The 21,491-nt window shown below is 52.5% G+C and overlaps 1 protein-coding gene across 1 annotated transcript in view; it reads left to right on the top strand.

Annotated features, from left to right (window-relative positions):
• LOC140403003 (CREB-regulated transcription coactivator 2-like) overlaps positions 1-21,491 on the top strand; it is a 125,224-nt gene that overhangs the window by 77,379 nt on the left and 26,354 nt on the right. Inside the window, 6 exon segments of the mRNA XM_072490658.1 lie at positions 3,606-3,709; positions 5,723-5,758; positions 12,143-12,225; positions 12,324-12,373; positions 15,949-16,074; positions 20,679-20,926. Coding sequence (XP_072346759.1) covers positions 3,606-3,709; positions 5,723-5,758; positions 12,143-12,225; positions 12,324-12,373; positions 15,949-16,074; positions 20,679-20,926 — 647 coding nt within the window.

Here is a 21,491-nt window from a genome sequence, read left to right as displayed (position 1 = left end):
CCAGGTATCGGAAGTTTCTTTCCACTTTCCTTAGAGGCAAGCCTTCTATCTCTCTACTCTGGTCCCCTGGATGTATCACAAATAATTCACTCTTCCCCATGTTTAGCCTATACCCCGAGAAATCCCCGAACCCCCTCAAAATTCGCATAACCTCTATCATCCCCCCCGCTGGGTCCGACACGTATAACAAGTCATCTGCGTATAACGAGACTCGGTGTTCTTCTCCCCCTCTAATCACCCCTCTCCATTTCCTGGAGTCTCTCAACGCCATGGCCAGAGGTTCAATTGCCAACGCGAACAACAATGGAGACAGCGGGCATCCCTGTCTTGTTCCCCTATATAGTCGGAAATACTCCGATCTATGTCGACCTGTAACTACGCTTGCCGTTGGAGCCCCATAAAGAAGTCTAACCCAGCTAATAAACCCGTTCCCGAACCCAAACCTCCTTAACACTTCCCATAAATACTCCCACTCCACCCTATCAAATGCCTTCTCTGCATCCATTGCCGCCACTATCTCTGCCTCTCCCTCCACTGGGGGCATCATTATCACCCCTAGTAGTCGTCGCACGTTAACATTCAGTTGTCTCCCTTTTACGAACCCTGTCTGGTCTTCGTGCACCACCCCCGGGACACAGTCCTCTATCCTCGATGCCAGTACCTTTGCCAACAATTTGGCGTCCACGTTCAATAATGAAATAGGTCTATAGGACCCGCACTGCAACGGGTCTTTATCCCTCTTCAAAATTAACGATATCATCGCCTCCGACATCGTCGGGGGTAGAGTCCCCCCTTCCCTGGCCTCATTGAACGTCCTCGCCATCAACGGGGCCAACAAGTCCACATATTTTCTGTAATATTCCACCGGGAACCCGTCTGGTCCCGGGGCCTTCCCTGCTTGCATGCTTCCCAGTCCCTTAATAACCTCGTCCACCCCAATCGGTGCCCCCAGGCCTACCACCTCCTGCTCCTCCACTCTCGGGAACCTCAATTGGTCCAGGAACTGCCGCATCCCCTCCTCTCCATCTGGGGGTTGAGACCTATACAGTTCCTCATAGAAGGTCTTAAACACCTCATTTATCTTTCCTGCCCTTCGCACCGTGTCTCCCCTTTCGTCTCTAATTCCTCCTATCTCCTTCGCTGCTGCCCTCTTTCGCAATTGATGAGCCAACAGGCGACTAGCCTTTTCCCCATATTCATACCTCCTCCCCTGTGCCTTCCTCCACAGTACCTCCGCCTTTCTGGTGGTCAGAAGGTCAAACTCGGTCTGGAGTCGTCTCCTCTCCCTGTACAATTCCTCCTCTGGGGTCTCTGCAAATTCCCTATCCACTCTTAAAATCTCCCCCAGCAATCTTTCCCTTTCCTTGGCCTCTGTTTTCCTTTTGTGGGCCCCAATGGAGATCAGCTCTCCTCTGACCACCGCTTTTAGTGCTTCCCATACCACTCCCACAGGGACCTCGCCGTCGTCATTGACCTCCAGGTATCTCTCAATACACCCCCGCACTCTTGCACACACTCCCTCATCCGCCATCAGTCCCACATCTAATCGCCAGAGTGTTCTCTGCTCCCTGCCCTCTCCTAATTCCAGGTCCACCCAATGTGGGGCATGATCCGAAACCGCTATGGCTGAGTACTCAGCTTCTTCCACCCTAGAGATCAACGACCTTCCCAAAACAAAAAAATCTATCCGGGAGTACACTTTATGGACATGGGAGAAGAAGGAGAACTCCCTAGCCCTAGGTTTAAGAAATCGCCATGGATCCACTCCCCCCATTTGGTCCATAAACCCCTTAAGTACCTTGGCCGCTGCCGGCCTTCTTCCGGTCCTTGAGCTGGATCTATCTAGCCCCGGGTCCAGCACCGTATTAAAGTCCCCTCCTAAAATCAAGTTTCCTACCTCCAGGTCCGGTATACGCCTCAGCATCCATCTCATAAATCCCACATCGTCCCAGTTTGGGGCATACACATTAACCAACACGACCTCCATTCCCTCCAGCCTACCACTCACCATTACATATCTACCTCTGCTATCTGCTACGATGTTCTTTGCTTCAAATGCTACCCGTTTCCCCACCATAATGGCCACCCCTCTGTTCTTTGCGTCCAGTCCTGAGTGGAACACCTGTCCCACCCATCCTTTCCTTAACCTAACTTGGTCCGCCACCTTTAGGTGCGTCTCTTGGAGCATAACCACGTCTGCCCTTAGTCCTTTCAAATGCGCGAGCACTCGAGCCCTTTTTATCGGTCCGTTCAGGCCTCTCACGTTCCACGTGATCAGCCTCACTAGGGGGGCTACCTGCCCCCCTCCCGTGTCGACTAGCCATTACCTTCTCTAGGCCAGTCCCATATCCCGCCTCCGCGCTCCCGCTCGCTCCCCCAGCGTCGCACACCATCCCCGCCCACCCACTCTTTAGCCATTTCCTTTTGGATTTCCGCAGCAGCAACCCTCTCTCTCTCTCTCTCTGTCTCTCTGTCCCTCTCTCTCTCTGTCCCTCTCTCTCTCTCTCTGTCCCTCTCTCTCTCTCTCTGTCCCTCTCTCTCTCTCTGTCTCTCTCTCTCTCTGTCCCTCTCTCTCTCTGTCCCTCTCTCTCTCTCTGTCCCTCTCTCTCTCTCTGTCCCTCTCTCTCTCTCTCTCTGTCTCTCTCTCTCTCTCTCTCTGTCTCTCTCTCTGTCTCTGTCTCTCTCTCTCTCTGTCTCTCTCTCTGTCTCTCTCTCTGTCTCTCTCTCTCTCTGTCTCTCTCTCTGTCTCTCTCTCTGTCTCTCTCTCTGTCTCTCTCTCTCTGTCTCTCTCTCTCTGTCTCTCTCTCTGTCTCTCTCTCTCTCTCTATCTCTCTCTCTATCTCTCCCTCTCTCTGTCCCTGTCTCTCTCTCTGTCTCTGTCTCTGTCTCTCTCTGTCACTTTTCCTGTCTCTCTCTCTCTCTGTCTCCCTCTCTGTCTGTGTCTCTCTTTCTCTCTCTCTCTCTCTCTCTCTCTCTCTGTCTCTGTCTCTGTCTCTGTCTCTCTCTCTGTCCCTGTCTCTCTCTCTCTGTCTCTCTCTCTCTCTGTCTCTCTCTCTCTCTGTCTCTGTCTCTCTCTGTCACTTTTCCTGTCTCTCTCTCTCTCTCTCTGTCTCTCTCTCTGTCTGTGTCTCTCTTTCTCTCTCTCTCTGTCTCTCTCTCTCTCTCTGTCTCTCCCTCTCTCTGTCCCTGTCTCTCTCTCTGTCTCTGTCTCTCTCTGTCACTTTTCCTGTCTCTCTCTCTCTCTCTGTCTCTCTCTCTGTCTGTGTCTCTCTTTCTCTCTCTCTCTCTCTCTCTCTGTCTCTGTCTCTCTCTGTCACTTTTCCTGTCTCTCTCTGTCTCTCTCTCTGTCTCTCTCTCTGTCTGTGTCTCTCTTCTCTCTCTCTCTCTCTCTCTCTCTCTCTCTCTCTCTCTGTCTCTCTCTCTCTCTCTCTCTCTGTCTCTTTCCCTCTCCCTCTCCCTCTCCCCCCCCACACCACACCTCCCATCCCGCCATTCCCCTCTCTCTTCCACACTGATAGGCACAGTACCACATTCCCGCCGTTTCATTCCTCTCTGCCGTCCTGTTGGGGATTCAGTTGGCCTTTTGACTTTCATTCTTCCTGCAGAACGAACTCTGACTCTGCCCTGCACACGAGTGTGAACCATCCGAATGCAGCCAGTCCATTCGCCGGGCCCGGGCAGGCTGTGCTGAGCCACAGCAAGAGAAGCGGTAAGTCCCTCAACACGCTCCAAGTCCCAGTCCGCGTGTTTGAAAGCAGAATGCTGAGCCGTGTACAGACTGGAAAGGGGAGACCTCTGCCTGATTCACTGTGTGCATGTTCATGGAACCTGAACTACCCAGTGGGGAGCTGGCTGGTGCAGTGGGATTGAACAAGAGACCTTTCACTCCAGGATCGGTGATTGAGTTAATCGCACAACGAAGCTCTCACTTCATCGATTATCATAGAATTTACAGTGCAGGAGGCCATTCGGCCCATCGAGTCTGCACCGGCTCTTGGAAAGAGCACCCTACCCAAGGTCAACACCTCCACCCTATCCCCATAACCCAGTAACCCCACCCAACATTAAGGGCAATTTTGGACACTAAGGGCAATTTATCACGGCCAATCCACCTAACCTGCACCATCTTTGGACTGTGGGAGGAAACCGGAGCACCCGGAGGAAACCCACGCACACACGGGGAGGACGTGCAGACTCCGCACAGACAGTGACCCAAGCCGGAATCGAACCTGGGACCCTGGAGCTGTGAGGCAGCAGTGCTAACCACAATGCTACCGTGCTGCCCTTTTGTTGCTCCAGGACAGGTACAGCACTGGGTTAGATACCGAGTAAAGCTCCCTCTACACTGTCCCCATCAAACACTCCCAGGACAGGTACAGCATGAGGTTAGATACAGAGTAAAGCTCCCTCTACACTGTCCCCATCAAACACTCCCAGGACAGGTACAGCACGGGGTTAGATACAGAGTAAAGCTCCCTCTACACTGTCCCCATCAAACACTCCCAGGACAGGTACAGCATGAGGTTAGATACAGAGTAAAGCTCCCTCTACACTGTCCCCATCAAACACTCCCAGGACAGGTACAGCACGGGGTTAGAAATAAAGTAAAGCTCCCTCTACACTGTCCCCATCAAACACTCCCAAGACAGGTACAGCACGGGGTTAGATACAGAGTAAAGCTCCCTCTACACTGTCCCCATCAAACACTCCCAGGACAGGTACAGCACTGGGTTAGATACAGAATAAACCGCCCTCTACACTGTCCCCATCGAACACTCCCAGGACAGGTACAGCACGGGGTTAGATACAGAGTAAAGCTCCCTCTGCACTGTCCCCATCAAACACTCCCAGGACAGGTACAGCACGGGGTTAGATACAGAGTAAAGCTCCCTCTACACTGTCCCCATCAAACACTCCCAGGACAGGTACAGCACGGGGTTAGATACAGAGTAAAGCTCCCTCTACACTGTCCCCATCAAACACTCCCAGGACAGGTACAGCACGGGGTTAGATACAGAGTAAAGCCCCCTCTGCACTGTCCACATCAAACACTCCCAGGACAGGTACAGCACGGGGTTAGATACAGAGTAAAGCTCCCTCTACACTGTCCCCATCAAACACTCCCAGGACAGGTACAGCACGGGGTTAGATACAGAGTAAAGCTCCCTCTACACTGTCCCCATCAAACACTCCCAGGACAGGTACAGCATGGGGTTAGATACAGAGTAAAGCTCCCTCTACACTGTCCCCATCAAACACTCCCAGGACAGGTACAGCATGGGGTTAGGAGTGATACATTTGTTACACCACAGTGCTGTAAGGTAGGAAGGTTTCTGGTGAATGAATGATATGATTGCGGTGTTGTCTAATTATTGCTGACATTTTCAGCTCCAGCAGAGGAACCAGTGTGTGAAAGGTTGGTCCACTCTATCCTGTTCTGTCCGTAGCTGATGGGAGAAGACGGGGATTTATTTGAATTGGTGACCTGGGAAAAGCTGCCTGAGGATCTGGTGATATTCCAGTGAATGGTCATTTTCAAAAGGAAATTAAATTGAAAAATTCAAACCGAGAGATTGACAGGGGTTTGGTACAGAGTAGAGATATAGGGAAAAGCCAATATTGCTGATGTATGGATAGATCTTTCAGACGGGCAGCACAGGGCAGGCAGGTTAGATCCTATAACTCCGGATCTGTCTTGACATTTACAATCTATTGTCGACAGGTTTACTGGATGGAGAACTGGCCAGCTTTGGAAAAGGTGAGTGCGTCCACAATGTCCCTCTTCATTTCCTTGTACTTGTCTTGTTCTGCACAGAGTGAAGCTCTGTGTTCGATTCGGACTGCACAGAGTGAAGCTGTGTGTGTGTGACTGGGTCTGTACAGAGTGAAGCTGTGTGTGTGTGACTGGGTCTGTACAGAGTGAAGCTCTGTGTGTGACTGGGTCTGTACAGAGTGAAGCTGTGTGTGTGACTGGGTCTGTACAGAGTGAAGCTCTGTGTGTGTGTGTGTGTGTGACTGGGTCTGTACAGAGTGAAGCTGTGTGTGTGAGACTGGGTCTGTACAGAGTGAAGCTGTGTGTGTGTGACTGGGTCTGTACAGAGTGAAGCTCTGTGTGTGACTGGGTCTGTACAGAGTGAAGCTGTGTGTGTGTGACTGGGTCTGTACAGAGTGAAGCTGTGTGTGTGTGTGACTGACTGGGTCTGTACAGAGTGAAGCTGTGTGTGTGTGACTGGGTCTGTACAGAGTGAAGCTGTGTGTGTGTGACTGGGTCTGTACAGAGTGAAGCTGTGTGTGTGTGACTGGGTCTGTACAGAGTGAAGCTGTGTGTGTGTGACTGGGTCTGTACAGAGTGAAGCTGTGTGTGTGACTGGGTCTGTACAGAGTGAAGCTCTGTGTGTGAGACTGGGTCTGTACAGAGTGAAGCTCTGTGTGTGTGACTGGGTCTGTACAGAGTGAAGCTCTGTGTGTGACTGGGTCTGTACAGAGTGAAGCTCTGTGTGTGTGACTGGGTCTGTACAGAGTGAAGCTGTGTGTGTGTGACTGGGTCTGTACAGAGTGAAGCTCTGTGTGTGACTGGGTCTGTACAGAGTGAAGCTCTGTGTGTGTGACTGGGTCTGTACAGAGTGAAGCTGTGTGTGTGTGACTGGGTCTGTACAGAGTGAAGCTGTGTGTGTGTGACTGGGTCTGTACAGAGTGAAGCTGTGTGTGTGACTGGGTCTGTACAGAGTGAAGCTGTGTGTGTGTGACTGGGTCTGTACAGAGTGAAGCTGTGTGTGTGTGACTGGGTCTGTACAGAGTGAAGCTGTGTGTGTGTGACTGGGTCTGTACAGAGTGAAGCTGTGTGTGTGACTGGGTCTGTACAGAGTGAAGCTCTGTGTGTGTGTGACTGGGTCTGTACAGAGTGAAGCTGTGTGTGTGACTGGGTCTGTACAGAGTGAAGCTGTGTGTGTGACTGGGTCTGTACAGAGTGAAGCTCTGTGTGTGTGACTGGGTCTGTACAGAGTGAAGCTGTGTGTGTGTGAGACTGGGTCTGTACAGAGTGAAGCTGTGTGTGTGAGACTGGGTCTGTACAGAGTGAAGCAGCGTGTGTGACTGGGTCTGTACAGAGTGAAGCTGTGTGTGTGAGACTGGGTCTGTACAGAGTGAAGCTGTGTGTGTGACTGGGTCTGTACAGAGTGAAGCTGTGTGTGTGACTGGGTCTGTACAGAGTGAAGCTGTGTGTGAGACTGGGTCTGTACAGAGTGAAGCTGTGTGTGTGTAACTGGGTCTGTACAGAGTGAAGCTGTGTGTGTGTGACTGGGTCTGTACAGAGTGAGGCTGTGTGTGTGTAACTGGGTCTGTACAGAGTGAAGCTGTGTGTGTGTGACTGGGTCTGTACAGAGTGAAGCTGTGTGTGTGTGACTGGGTCTGTACAGAGTGAAGCTCTGTGTGTGACTGGGTCTGTACAGAGTGAAGCTGTGTGTGTGACTGGGTCTGTACAGAGTGAAGCTCTGTGTGTGTGACTGGGTCTGTACAGAGTGAAGCTGTGTGTGTGTGACTGGGTCTGTACAGAGTGAAGCTGTGTGTGTGTGACTGGGTCTGTACAGAGTGAAGCTGTGTGTGTGTGACTGGGTCTGTACAGAGTGAAGCTCTGTGTGTGACTGGGTCTGTACAGAGTGAAGCTGTGTGTGTGACTGGGTCTGTACAGAGTGAAGCTCTGTGTGTGTGACTGGGTCTGTACAGAGTGAAGCTGTGTGTGTGACTGGGTCTGTACAGAGTGAAGCTGTGTGTGTGACTGTGTCTGTACAGAGTGAAGCTGTGTGTGTGTGACTGGGTCTGTACAGAGTGAAGCTGTGTGTGTGTAACTGGGTCTGTACAGAGTGAAGCTGTGTGTGTGTGACTGGGTCTGTACAGAGTGAAGCTGTGTGTGTGTGACTGGGTCTGTACAGAGTGAAGCTGTGTGTGTGTGACTGGGTCTGTACAGAGTGAAGCTCTGTGTGTGTGACTGGGTCTGTACAGAGTGAAGCTCTGTGTGTGACTGGGTCTGTACAGAGTGAAGCTGTGTGTGTGACTGGGTCTGTACAGAGTGAAGCTCTGTGTGTGTGACTGGGTCTGTACAGAGTGAAGCTGTGTGTGTGACTGGGTCTGTACAGAGTGAAGCTGTGTGTGTGACTGGGTCTGTACAGAGTGAAGCTGTGTGTGTGACTGGGTCTGTACAGAGTGAAGCTGTGTGTGTGTGACTGGGTCTGTACAGAGTGAAGCTGTGTGTGTGTAACTGGGTCTGTACAGAGTGAAGCTGTGTGTGTGTGACTGGGTCTGTACAGAGTGAAGCTGTGTGTGTGTGACTGGGTCTGTACAGAGTGAAGCTGTGTGTGTGTGACTGGGTCTGTACAGAGTGAAGCTCTGTGTGTGTGACTGGGTCTGTACAGAGTGAAGCTGTGTGTGTGTGACTGGGTCTGTACAGAGTGAAGCTGTGTGTGTGTGACTGGGTCTGTACAGAGTGAAGCTCTGTGTGTGACTGGGTCTGTACAGAGTGAAGCTGTGTGTGTGTAACTGGGTCTGTACAGAGTGAAGCTGTGTGTGTGTGACTGGGTCTGTACAGAGTGAAGCTGTGTGTGTGTAACTGGGTCTGTACAGAGTGAAGCTGTGTGTGTGTGACTGGGTCTGTACAGAGTGAAGCTGTGTGTGTGACTGGGTCTGTACAGAGTGAAGCTCTGTGTGTGACTGGGTCTGTACAGAGTGAAGCTCTGTGTGTGACTGGGTCTGTACAGAGTGAAGCTGTGTGTGTGTGACTGGGTCTGTACAGAGTGAAGCTCTGTGTGTGTGACTGGGTCTGTACAGAGTGAGGCTGTGTGTGTGTGACTGGGTCTGTACAGAGTGAAGCTGTGTGTGTGTGACTGGGTCTGTACAGAGTGAAGCTGTGTGTGTGTGTGACTGGGTCTGTACAGAGTGAAGCTGTGTGTGTGACTGGGTCTGTACAGAGTGAAGCTCTGTGTGTGACTGGGTCTGTACAGAGTGAAGCTGTGTGTGTGACTGGGTCTGTACAGAGTGAAGCTGTGTGTGTGTGTGACTGGGTCTGTACAGAGTGAAGCTGTGTGTGTGACTGGGTCTGTACAGAGTGAAGCTGTGTGTGTGACTGGGTCTGTACAGAGTGACGCTGTGTGTGTGTGTGACTGGGTCTGGACAGAGTGAAGCTGTGTGTGTGTGACTGGGTCTGGACAGAGTGAAGCTGTGTGTGTGTGTGACTGGGTCTGTACAGAGTGAAGCTGTGTGTGTGTGTGACTGGGTCTGTACAGAGTGAAGCTGTGTGTGTGAGTGACTGGGTCTGTACAGAGTGAAGCTGTGTGTGTGTGTGACTGGGTCTGTACAGAGTGAAGCTGTGTGTGACTGGGTCTGTACAGAGTGAAGCTGTGTGTGTGTGTGACTGGGTCTGTACAGAGTGAAGCTGTGTGTGACTGGGTCTGTACAGAGTGAATCTGTGTGTGTGTGACTGGGTCTGTACAGAGTGAAGCTGTGTGTGTGACTGGGTCTGGACAGAGTGAAGCTGTGTGTGTGTGACTGGGTCTGTACAGAGTGAAGCTGTGTGTGTGTGACTGGGTCTGTACAGAGTGAAGCTGTGTGTGTGTGACTGGGTCTGTACAGAGTGAAGCTGTGTGTGTGTGACTGGGTCTGTACAGAGTGAAGCTGTGTGTGTGTGACTGGGTCTGTACAGAGTGAAGCTGTGTGTGTGTGACTGGGTCTGTACAGAGTGAAGCTGTGTGTGTGACTGGGTCTGTACAGAGTGAAGCTGTGTGTGTGACTGGGTCTGTACAGAGTGAAGCTGTGTGTGTGTGACTGGGTCTGTACAGAGTGAAGCTGTGTGTGTGTGACTGGGTCTGTACAGAGTGAAGCTGTGTGTGTGACTGGGTCTGTACAGAGTGAAGCTCTGTGTGTGACTGGGTCTGTACAGAGTGAAGCTGTGTGTGTGACTGGGTCTGTACAGAGTGAAGCTGTGTGTGTGTGTGACTGGGTCTGGACAGAGTGAAGCTGTGTGTGTGACTGGGTCTGTACAGAGTGAAGCTGTGTGTGTGACTGGGTCTGTACAGAGTGAAGCTGTGTGTGTGTGACTGGGTCTGTACAGAGTGAAGCTGTGTGTGTGACTGGGTCTGTACAGAGTGAAGCTCTGTGTGTGTGACTGGGTCTGGACAGAGTGAAGCTGTGTGTGTCTGACTGGGTCTGTACAGAGTGAAGCTGTGTGTGTGACTGGGTCTGTACAGAGTGAAGCTGTGTGTGTGACTGGGTCTGTACAGAGTGAAGCTGTGTGTGTGTGACTGGGTCTGTACAGAGTGAAGCTCTGTGTGTGTGTGTGTGTGTGACTGGGTCTGTACAGAGTGAAGCTGTGTGTGTGTGACTGGGTCTGTACAGAGTGAAGCTCTGTGTGTGTGACTGGGTCTGTACAGAGTGAAGCTGTGTGTGTGTGTGACTGGGTCTGGACAGAGTGAAGCTGTGTGTGTGACTGGGTCTGTACAGAGTGAAGCTGTGTGTGTGTGACTGGGTCTGTACAGAGTGAAGCTGTGTGTGTGTGACTGGGTCTGTACAGAGTGAAGCTCTGTGTGTGACTGGGTCTGTACAGAGTGAAGCTGTGTGTGTGTGACTGGGTCTGTACAGAGTGAAGCTGTGTGTGTGTGACTGGGTCTGTACAGAGTGAAGCTGTGTGTGTGTGACTGGGTCTGTACAGAGTGAAGCTGTGTGTGTGTGTGTGACTGGGTCTGTACAGAGTGAAGCTGTGTGTGTGTGACTGGGTCTGTACAGAGTGAAGCTCTGTGTGTGACTGGGTCTGTACAGAGTGAAGCTGTGTGTGTGTGACTGGGTCTGTACAGAGTGAAGCTGTGTGTGTGTGACTGGGTCTGTACAGAGTGAAGCTGTGTGTGTGTGACTGGGTCTGTACAGAGTGAAGCTCTGTGTGTGTGACTGGGTCTGTACAGAGTGAAGCTGTGTGTGTGTGACTGGGTCTGTACAGAGTGAAGCTGTGTGTGTGTGACTGGGTCTGTACAGAGTGAAGCTCTGTGTGTGTGACTGGGTCTGTACAGAGTGAAGCTGTGTGTGTGTGACTGGGTCTGTACAGAGTGAAGCTGTGTGTGTGTGACTGGGTCTGTACAGAGTGAAGCTCTGTGTGTGACTGGGTCTGTACAGAGTGAAGCTGTGTGTGTGTGACTGGGTCTGTACAGAGTGAAGCTGTGTGTGTGTGACTGGGTCTGTACAGAGTGAAGCTGTGTGTGTGTGACTGGGTCTGTACAGAGTGAAGCTGTGTGTGTGACTGGGTCTGTACAGAGTGAAGCTGTGTGTGTGACTGGGTCTGTACAGAGTGAGGCTGTGTGTGTGTGACTGGGTCTGTACAGAGTGAAGCTGTGTGTGTGTGACTGGGTCTGTACAGAGTGAGGCTGTGTGTGTGTGACTGGGTCTGTACAGAGTGAAGCTCTGTGACTGGGTCTGTACAGAGTGAGGCTGTGTGTGTGTGACTGGGTCTGTACAGAGTGAAGCTCTGTGACTGGGTCTGTACAGAGTGAAGCTCTGTGTGTGTGACTGGGTCTGTACAGAGTGAAGCTCTGTGTGTGTGACTGGGTCTGTACAGAGTGAAGCTGTGTGTGTGTGACTGGGTCTGTACAGAGTGAAGCTGTGTGTGTGTAACTGGGTCTGTACAGAGTGAAGCTGTGTGTGTGTGACTGGGTCTGTACAGAGTGAAGCTGTGTGTGTGTGACTGGGTCTGTACAGAGTGAAGCTGTGTGTGTGTGACTGGGTCTGTACAGAGTGAAGCTGTGTGTGTGTGACTGGGTCTGTACAGAGTGAAGCTGTGTGTGTGTGACTGGGTCTGTACAGAGTGAAGCTGTGTGTGTGTGACTGGGTCTGTACAGAGTGAAGCTGTGTGGGACGAGCTGTTCCGTGCAGAAACTGGGAATTGCGGACATAAAGCCTGGCCCCTGCAGAGGTGAGTACATTTAGGATGAAGGAGGATGTACAATTTACACGTTTGCTCACCGTTTTCCTCACACACCCACGCACTCTGAATCACATCCCCACGAGTGCAGTGGCACACCGACCCCAGAGACTCGCTCTGTAAAGAATGGACTCGCTCAAGTCCGCTGTCTCAGGAACTCCCATGACTCCTTTCTGCTTTGCGTCCCAGGGTTACCATTCCCGCTCCTACCGGAAGACAATCTCCAGGATGAGGACAAACCGCTGCCCAGAGCTCTGTGGGAAACGAGGAAGGTGAGACACGATGTAGGTCGGAGTATCCAGGCACTGCCGGACTTCGCCCAAAAGTCGGATGAAACAAATCAAACTGATGGGAATGTGTTCATTCACAGGTCCAGAGTGTGACTTCACGGCCCAAATCCTGCGAGGTACCTGGCATTAAGTAAGTTTCACTTTGATAAAACCATGCTTTTCAAAATGTCGAGCGTCACAGAGTATTGGGTGGACAGAATCCGATGGAGCCAAATGTGGCCATTGTCTGAACTTCAATCCCTAAAGTACCCAATTATTATTCTTTTCCAATTAAGGGCGATTTAGCGCGGCCGATCCACCCACCCTGCACCTCTTTGGGTTGTGGGGGTGAGACCCACTCAATCCTGATTCAAGCATTCCCTGCCCTAGGGAGGGAGCTTTACTCTGTATCTAACCCCGTGCTGCACCTGTCCTGGGAGTGTTTGATGGGGACAGTGTAGAGGGAGCTTTACTCTGTATCTAACCCCGTGCTGTACCTGTCCTGGGAGTGTTTGATGGGGACAGTGTAGAGGGAGCTTTACTCTGTATCTAAACCCGTGCTGTACCTGTCCTGGGAGTGTTTGATGGGGGCTGTGTAGAGGGAGCTTTACTCTGTATCTAAACCCGTGCTGTACCTGCCCTGGGAGTGTTTGATGGGGGCAGTGTAGAGCGAGCTTTACTCTGTATCTAACCCCGTGCTGTACCTGCCCTGGGAGTGTTTGATGGGGACAGTGTAGAGGGAGCTTTACTCTGTATCTAAACCCGTGCTGTACCTGTCCTGGGAGTGTTTGATGGGGACAGTGTAGAGGGAGCTTTACTCTGTATCTAACCCCGTGCTGTACCTGTCCTGGGAGTGTTTGATGGGGACAGTGTAGAGGGACCTTTACTCTGTATCTAACCCCGTGCTGTCCCTGTCCTGGGAGTGTTTGATGGGGACAGTGTAGAGGGAGCTTTACTCTGTATCTAACCCCGTGCTGTACCTGTCCTGGGAGTGTTTGATGGGGACAGTGTAGTGGGAGTTTTACACTGTATCTAACCCCGTGCTGTCCCTGTCCTGGGAGTGTTTGATGGGGACAGTGTAGAGGGAGCTTTACTTTGTATCTAACCCCGTGCTGTACCTGTCCTGGGAGTGTTTGATGGGGACAGTGTAGTGGGAGTTTTACACTGTATCTAACCCCGTGCTGTACCTGTCCTGGGAGTGTTTAATGGGGACAGTGTAGAGGGAGCTTTACTCTGTATCTAACCCCGTGCTGTACCTGTCCTGGGAGTGTTTGATGGGGACAGTGTAGAGGGAGCTTTACTCTGTATCTAACCCCGTGCTGTACCTGTCCTGGGTGTGTTTGATGGGGACAGTGTAGTGGGAGTTTTACACTGTATCTAACCCCGTGCTGTACCTGTCCTGGGAGTGTTTAATGGGGACAGTGTAGAGGGAGCTTTACTCTGTATCTAACCCCGTGCTGTACCTGTCCTGGGTGTGTTTGATGGGGACAGTGTAGAGGGAGCCTTACTCTGTATCTAACCCCGTGCTGTACCTGTCCTGGGTGTGTTTGATGGGGACAGTGTAGTGGGAGTTTTACACTGTATCTAACCCCGTGCTGTACCTGTCCTGGGAGTGTTTAATGGGGACAGTGTAGAGGGAGCTTTACTCTGTATCTAACCCCGTGCTGTACCTGTCCTGGGTGTGTTTGATGGGGACAGTGTAGTGGGAGTTTTACACTGTATCTAACCCCGTGCTGTACCTGTCCTGGGAGTGTTTGATGGGGACAGTGTAGAGGGAGCTTTACTCTGTATCTAACCCCGTGCTGTACCTGTCCTGGGTGTGTTTGATGGGGACAGTGTAGTGGGAGTTTTACACTGTATCTAACCCCGTGCTGTACCTGTCCTGGGAGTGTTTAATGAGGACAGTGTAGAGGGAGCTTTACTCTGTATCTAACCCCGTGCTGTACCTGTCCTGGGTGTGTTTGATGGGGACAGTGTAGAGGGAGCTTTACTCTGTATCTAACCCCGTGCTGTACCTGTCCTGGGTGTGTTTGATGGGGACAGTGTAGTGGGAGTTTTACACTGTATCTAACCCCGTGCTGTACCTGTCCTGGGAGTGTTTGATGGGGACAGTGTAGAGGGAGCTTTACTCTGTATCTAACCCCGTGCTGTACCTGTCCTGGGAGTGTTTGATGTGGACAGTGTAGAGGGAGCTTTACTCTGTATCTAACCCCGTGCTGTACCTGTCCTGGGAGTGTTTGATGGGGACAGTGTAGAGGGAGCTTTACTCTGTATCTAACCCCGTGCTGTACCTGTCCTGGGAGTGTTTGATGGGGACAGTGTAGAGGGAGCTTTACTCTGTATCTAACCCCGTGCTGTACCTGTCCTGGGAGTGTTTGATGGGGACAGTGTAGAGGGAGCTTTACTCTGTACCTAACCCCGTGCTGTACCTGTCCTGGGAGTGTTTGATGGGGACAGTGTAGAGGGAGCTTTACTCTGTATCTAACCCCGTGCTGTACCTGTCCTGGGAGTGTTTGCTGGAGACAGTGTAGTGGGAGCTTTACTCTGTATCTAACCCCATGCTGTACCTCCCCTGGGAGTGTTTGATGGGGACAGTGTAGAGGGAGCTTTACTCTGTATCTAACCCCGTGCTGTACCTGTCCTGGGAGTGTTTGCTGGAGACAGTGTAGTGGGAGCTTTACTCTGTATCTAACCCCGTGCTGTACCTGTCCTGGGAGTGTTTGATGAGGACAGTGTGGAGGGAGCTTTACTCTGTATCTAACCCCGTGCTGTACCTGTCCTGGGAGTGTTTGATGTGGACAGTGTAGAGGGAGCTTTACTCTGTATCTAACCCCGTGCTGTACCTGTCCTGGGTGTGTTTGATGGGGACAGTGTAGAGGGAGCTTTACTCTGTATCTAATCCCGTGCTGTACCTGTCCTGGGGGTGTTTGATGGGGACAGTGTAGAGGGAGCTTCACTCTGTATCTAACCCCGTGCTGTACCTGTCCTGGGAGTGTTTGATGGGGACAGTGTAGAGGGAGCTTTACTCTGTATCTAATCCCGTGCTGTACCTGTCCTGGGGGTGTTTGATGGGGACAGTGTAGAGGGAGCTTCACTCTGTATCTAACCCCGTGCTGTACCTGTCCTGGGAGTGTTTGATGGGGACAGTGTAGAGGGAGCTTTACTCTGTATCTAACCCCGTGCTGTACCTGTCCTGGGAGTGTTTGATGGGGACAGTGTAGAGGGAGCTTCACTCTGTATCTAACCCCGTGCTGTACCTGTCCTGGGAGTGTTTGATGGGGACAGTGTAGAGGGAGCGTCACTCTGTATCTAACCCCGTGCTGTACCTACCCTGGGAGTGTTTGATGGGGACAGTGTAGAGGGAGCTTTACTCTGTATCTAATCCCGTGCTGTACCTGTCCTGGGAGTGTTTGATGGGGACAGTGATGTACACGTGGTCTTACTGTATAACCCAGCCAGTTTCGCTTCCCTTCACCACCCAGCTCCGAAGCAGGACCCAAGTCTTTCCTGTCCTGCCTGGGCGATACATTTCCCTCCCGCCTCCCCCTTGCATTGTGGCCGGTTGATGGCCTCTTGTTGGGTTTTGGGTGGGGGTGGTGTGGAGGGGGGGGTGATGATGATAGGGAATGGGGGCGTGCTGACTCTCTCTCGCCCAGGTGGGGTTTTGGATAGCGGAAAGGCAGCCTCCCGGAGAAGCTGACACTCTGTATGTCTCGCCCCCTGCAGCAAAGCCCAGGCGCTGTTCCCTGAGTGCGGAGCAGCACTGCCTTCGGAAGGCATGGAGGAGTCCATGACCTGGTCACCACCCACCCAGCAGAAGGACGACCTGTGGAGGCGAGCGACCAGGAAGGGGCAAGTCAACTGAGCTGCACGAGACTAACAACCAATTACTCCCTGCCCCCCCAATCCCCCTCCCAACTGCTTCCTGCCTCCCCCCCCCCCCCCCCCCCCAACTGCTTCCTGCCCCCTCCCCGGTGTAGGGCCAGTTCCCCCGCTGGTACAGAGGGGTACTGTATGACCGGTTCCCCCCCCCCTCCCCCGGCCTTCTCTCCTCCACAGACCAATCCTCGTATTGTCCGCCCGTGGTTCTATGCGGAGGGGGCAGGTGCGGAGAGCTGCCCTTCGCCTCCTGGATGGCTAATGCACGGGGGCGGGGTGTTGATATTCCTCTCGTCGTCCCTGTCCGGGGGGAGCCTCATCCACACGTGTGTGTGAATGGACCCTCGAGGTCGTGTTGTCAAATGGTTTTACTGCTCAAACCCTCAGTCCCCGATTCAGCGACCCAGACAGCGAGATGGTCAGGTACGGAGGGGGGACGTCTCGATTCCTGCCGTCCAGAGACAGTCGGTGCCTTCAGGAAAATCGGGGCAGCTGGCGGGAGGAACGGGTGGGAAAATTAAGGGAGGGGGGGGGCGACCCCAGATCCTTAAGATTAGCTGAGCGTGAATAGCCATATGAGAAATATCACTTTGTCCTTTTAACCACTTCCCCAACCCAGGGACACTGGCGGTTGTCTCTCCCTTGCTGGAAACATTCAAGATGACAGCATAGAGCGGGTGCTTTTGACTTGCCTAACCCAGGGGATAACACATCGACTTACTGAGTCGCCTCTCCCTCTAGTCCTGTCGATCGCTGGCTTTTCCCTGTTTGCTGTGGGTTCTCCTCAAATTGAGGAGTTTCCTTTTCCTTCGTTCATTCGACAAGGGCTTCGCCGGCTGTGCCAGCATTTATTGCCCATCCCTAAGTGCCCTTGAGAGGGGCAGTAAAAAGTCAACCACATTGCTGTGGGTCTGGAGTCACATGGAGGGCAGACCGGGTAAGGGCGGCAGATTGCCTGACCGAAAGGGACATTAGTGAACCAGACGAGTTTTCGACAATCGCCAATGTTTTCATGCTCATCGTAAGACTTTTAATTTGCCGCCTGCAGTGGTGGGTTTTGAACCCAGGTCCCCAGAGTACTCTGGGGTCTCTGGGTTACTAGTCCAGTGACTATACCAGTACGCCACTGCCTCCCCGTAAATGTGACACTTCGAGTGAGGGACACAGTGACTGGCTAAACACAGAATGCAGAACATAAGAAATGCAAGCAGGAGGAGAACCATTCGGCCCCTCCATCCTTCCCCACCTTCAATCATTGGCCGGTCTTCCATCTCAAATCCCCATTCCCGCCCTGTCCCCCGATTCCTTGAATTCCGGACTCTACGAAAGCCTGTTAATCTTGGTCTTCCAAAATACCCAACGACGGATCACGCAGAATTCCCCGAGGCAGAGAATTCCAAAGATTCACCAGCCTCTGAGCCAAGGCATTTCTCCCCCTGAGCTCCCTTCAAAATGGCCAACCCATTACAAATGGGCGATGCAGTGGTTAGCACCGCTGCCTCACAGCGCCAGGCACCCAGGTTCGATTCCCGGCCTTGGGTCGCTGTCTGTGGGGAGTCAGCACGTTCTCCCCGCGTCTGCGTGGGTTTCCTCCGGGTGCTCCGGTTTCCCCCGTGTCCAGCGACGTGCAGGTTAGGTGGATTGGCCGTGCTAAATTGCTCCGAAGTGCCCAAAAGGTTCGGTGGGGGTTACGGGGAAAGGGCGGGGGATTGGACTTTGCAGGGTCGGTGCAGACCCGATGGGCCGAATGGCCTCCTTCTGCACTGTAGGGGCTCTCAGATTCTCTGACCCCCCTTATCCTGAACAAACTGGATTATAACCCTTAAACTGCCCCAATACTTAGATTCCAATATTCTTAAAACCCTCCATTCGTCACATCCTTTTAAGAATTTTATACGTTTCAAGGCGATCATCTCTCGTTCTTCTACACTCCAGACAATGTTGGCCCAATTTGCTCAACGTCTTACCCCAGGGAAACCTGGAGGCCATGGCAAGGAGAGGTCGTGATGGTGGTAGTGTCCTGGGAAATGGCCTGAGGGTGGGTGGGAGGGCAGTGTGTTGGGCTGGAGGGTATGTGTCTGACAGCCAAGTGGTGCAGTAGGAATCGATCTTCAACTGGACACTGGATTTATTCACAGACCGCAGCATTGTGGAAGCCAATTCACCTCCCTCCCACCGCACTCTGGCCACCAGCCGGTGTCCCGGGGTCACTCTACCTCGCCCATCAATGAACTCCACCTCGATATCCATTTTTAAACAAATTTAGAGCACCCAATTATTCTTTTTCCAATAAAGGGGCAATTTAGCGCGGCCAATCCACCTACTCTGCACATCTTTGGGTTGTGGGGGCGAAACCCACGCAGACACGGGGAGAATGTGCAAACTCCACACGGGACAGTGACCCAGAGCCGGGATCGAACCTGGGACCTCGGCGCCGTGAGGCAGCAGTGCTAACCCACTGTGCCACCGTGCCGCCCCACCTCCGTATCCGTAACCTGAATCACAAAATAGGCACCCACTCCGCACTGTGAATATCGAGCCACCAGGAGAGACCTGACCCCAGGGGTTCCTGGGACAGGGAGGGTTGTGGAAGGGATCAGTACATTAACGGTGCGACTGTACGATTAGTCGCCAGTCAGGGAGCTCGGCGTCTTATTGCTCCTGGAGGGGTGAGGGACGAGATAACAGACAGCCCCCAAAAACCGTGTCCACGGTTCGAGTCGGGCGATGGGTGGATTTTGGCTTTACCGAGTGGAGTTCTTGACCACGGATTTATTGGTTGAAGGGGAGGAGCAACTCTCTGCAATGCCAAGGCAGAAGGAATGAAAGAAAAAAGATTGCATCCTCCTGTCCAGGAGCATATCGAGTTCACGCAGCACAGCACTCTCACCTCTGAGTCAGTAGGGGACAGCACGGCGGCGCAGCGATTAGCACAGCTGCCTCACGGCACCGAGGGCCCAGCTTCGATCCCGGCCCCGGGTCACTGTCCGTGTGGAGTTTGCACATTCTCCCCGTGTTTACATGGGATTCGCCCCCACAACCCAAAGATGTGCAGGGCAGGTGGATTGGCCGCGCTAAATTGCCCCTTAGTTGGAAAAAATGAATTGGGCACTTTAAATTTTTTTTATTTTTTAAATCTCTGAGTCAAGTTCGCCTTCAGCGTCACAAGCCGGGAATGCTGTCTGACAATGCCAGAGCAGTAACAAAAGCTTCTGCACTATCGGAGGGTCAGTGCTGAGGGAGCACTGCACTGTCGGAGGGTCAGTGCTGAGGGAGCCGCACTGTCGGGGGGGTCAGTACTGAGGAAGCGCCGCACTGTCAGCGGGTCAGTACTGAGGGAGTGCCGCACTGTCAGAGGGTCAGTACTGAGGGAGAGCCGCACTGTCAGAGGGTCAGTACTGAGGGAGCGCCGCACTGTCAGAGGGTCAGTACTGAGGGAGCGCCGCACTGTCGGAGGGTCAGTACTGAGGGAGTGCCGCACTGTCAGAGGGTCAGTACTGAGGGAGTGCCGCACTGTCAGAGGGTCAGTACTGAGGGAGTGCCGCACTGTCAGAGGGTCAGTACTGAGGGAGTGCCGCACTCATAAATGTCAGAATCCAAGGGTTTTACAGCACAGAAAGAGTCTCTTCTGCCCATCATGACTGTGTCAGCCATCGTACACCCGTCGATTCAAATCCCATTTTCCAGCCCTTCTCTGTAGCCTTTCAAATTCTCATCTAAATACTTGTTAAATATTGTGAGGCTTCCCGCCTCGAGCCTTAGATTTATTGTCACGCAGAACTAGGGGGCATAGCCTCAAAATAAGGGGAAGTAGATTTAGGACTGAGTTTAGGAGGAACTTCTTCACCCAACGGGTTGTGAATCTATGGAATTCCTTGCCCAGTGAAGCAGTAGAGGCTCCTTCATTAAATGTTTTTAAGATAAAGATAGATAGTTTTTTGAAGAATAAAGGGATTAAGGGTTATGGTGTTCGGGCCGGAAAGTGGAGCTGAGTCCACAAAAGATCAGCTATGATCTCATTGAATGGTGGAGCAGGCTCGAGGGGCCAGATGGCCTACTGCTGCTACTAGTTCTTATGTTCTTATGTACCGAGGTACAGTGAAAAGTATTGTTCTGTGTACAGACCAGACAGATCTTTCCACACATGGGAAAAAAACATAGGACATACAATAGATACACAATGTAAATATATAGGCACAGACATCGGGCGAAGCATATGGAGTATAGTGCTACTGAGTAGAGAAGATGTTTGAAGAAATCAGTTGAGTCCATAAGAGGGTCATTCAGGAGTCTGGCAACAGAGGGGCAGAAGCTGTATTTGAATCTGTTAGTGCGTGTTCTCAGACTTTTGTATCACTCTCTCAGGCAGCGAGTTACAGATTCCGACCACCCTCTGCGTGAAAAAGCGTTTCCTCAAATCCCCTCGAAACGTCCTGCCCCTGACAACGAAGGTGCCAGACTCATTGTGCGTCCCGCTGCAGAATTGTCCCATGACAGAGCTGATTGTGGCAGAACGGCGTAAGACTGCTCGCGATGTTTGTGACTGGCCGGCATTAACCCAGGTCGTTCCTTTGCAGCATCTTCCCGTCGCCGGACCAACCGATCGGCTTGTCGCACGTTCCCAGTGCGCTGAACACGGGCGGATCTCTCCCGGATCTAACCAACCTCCACTTCCCGTCTCCGCTCCCCACGCCGCTCGACCCCGAGGAGGCCGTCTTCTCCAGCATCAGCGGGGGGAGCAGTACGGGCAACCTCGCCACGACCATGACCCACCTGGGAATCGGGGGCTCTCTGGGCTTGCCGTCCGGCTACGAACCGGCAGGGGGTAAGCCGCTGACTGTTCTCCGCCTGCCACTGCGAAAGACTTTGCTTTCCCAGTTCCCTTTTGAACGTTATTAGCGAATCTGCTCCCAAGGCACCTCTATTCAGCGCTTACCACATCACAGCAACTCTCTGTTTTTTCAAATAAACACCTCCTCATCTTCCCTCAGATTTGTTTTTGTCCGTTGTCTTCAATCCGACCCTCCTGCCAGAGGAAACGGTTTGAATTACTCCCGTCAGAACACGGTGAAATCTCCTCTTTACCTTCCCCGCCCCAAGCAGAACAATCCCGGATTTCACCAGTCCATCCCCATAAACCCTCGTCCAGGAGAACCAATCTGGTAAATCTCCTCCGAGGCCTTGACGGCCGCCCTGGAATCGGGGGCCCGGGACCGACCACACCCCACAGGCGGAGGCTGCAGCTGACCTCTGGGCCATTGGGGTGGGAATGGGACTGTGGATATTGAAGAAGGCTTAACATAGGAACCAGGAGGAGGCCAGTCAGCCCATCTAGCCTGCTCCGCCATTCAATGTGACCGTTGCTGATTGGCCACCTCGATGCCTTTTAC

Source organism: Scyliorhinus torazame, chromosome 26 (genome assembly GCF_047496885.1).
Source record: "Scyliorhinus torazame isolate Kashiwa2021f chromosome 26, sScyTor2.1, whole genome shotgun sequence".
NCBI classification, from domain to species: domain Eukaryota; kingdom Metazoa; phylum Chordata; class Chondrichthyes; order Carcharhiniformes; family Scyliorhinidae; genus Scyliorhinus; species Scyliorhinus torazame.
The sequence above is the reverse complement of the archived record's forward strand: the minus strand, read 5'-3'. Positions and strand labels throughout refer to the sequence as shown.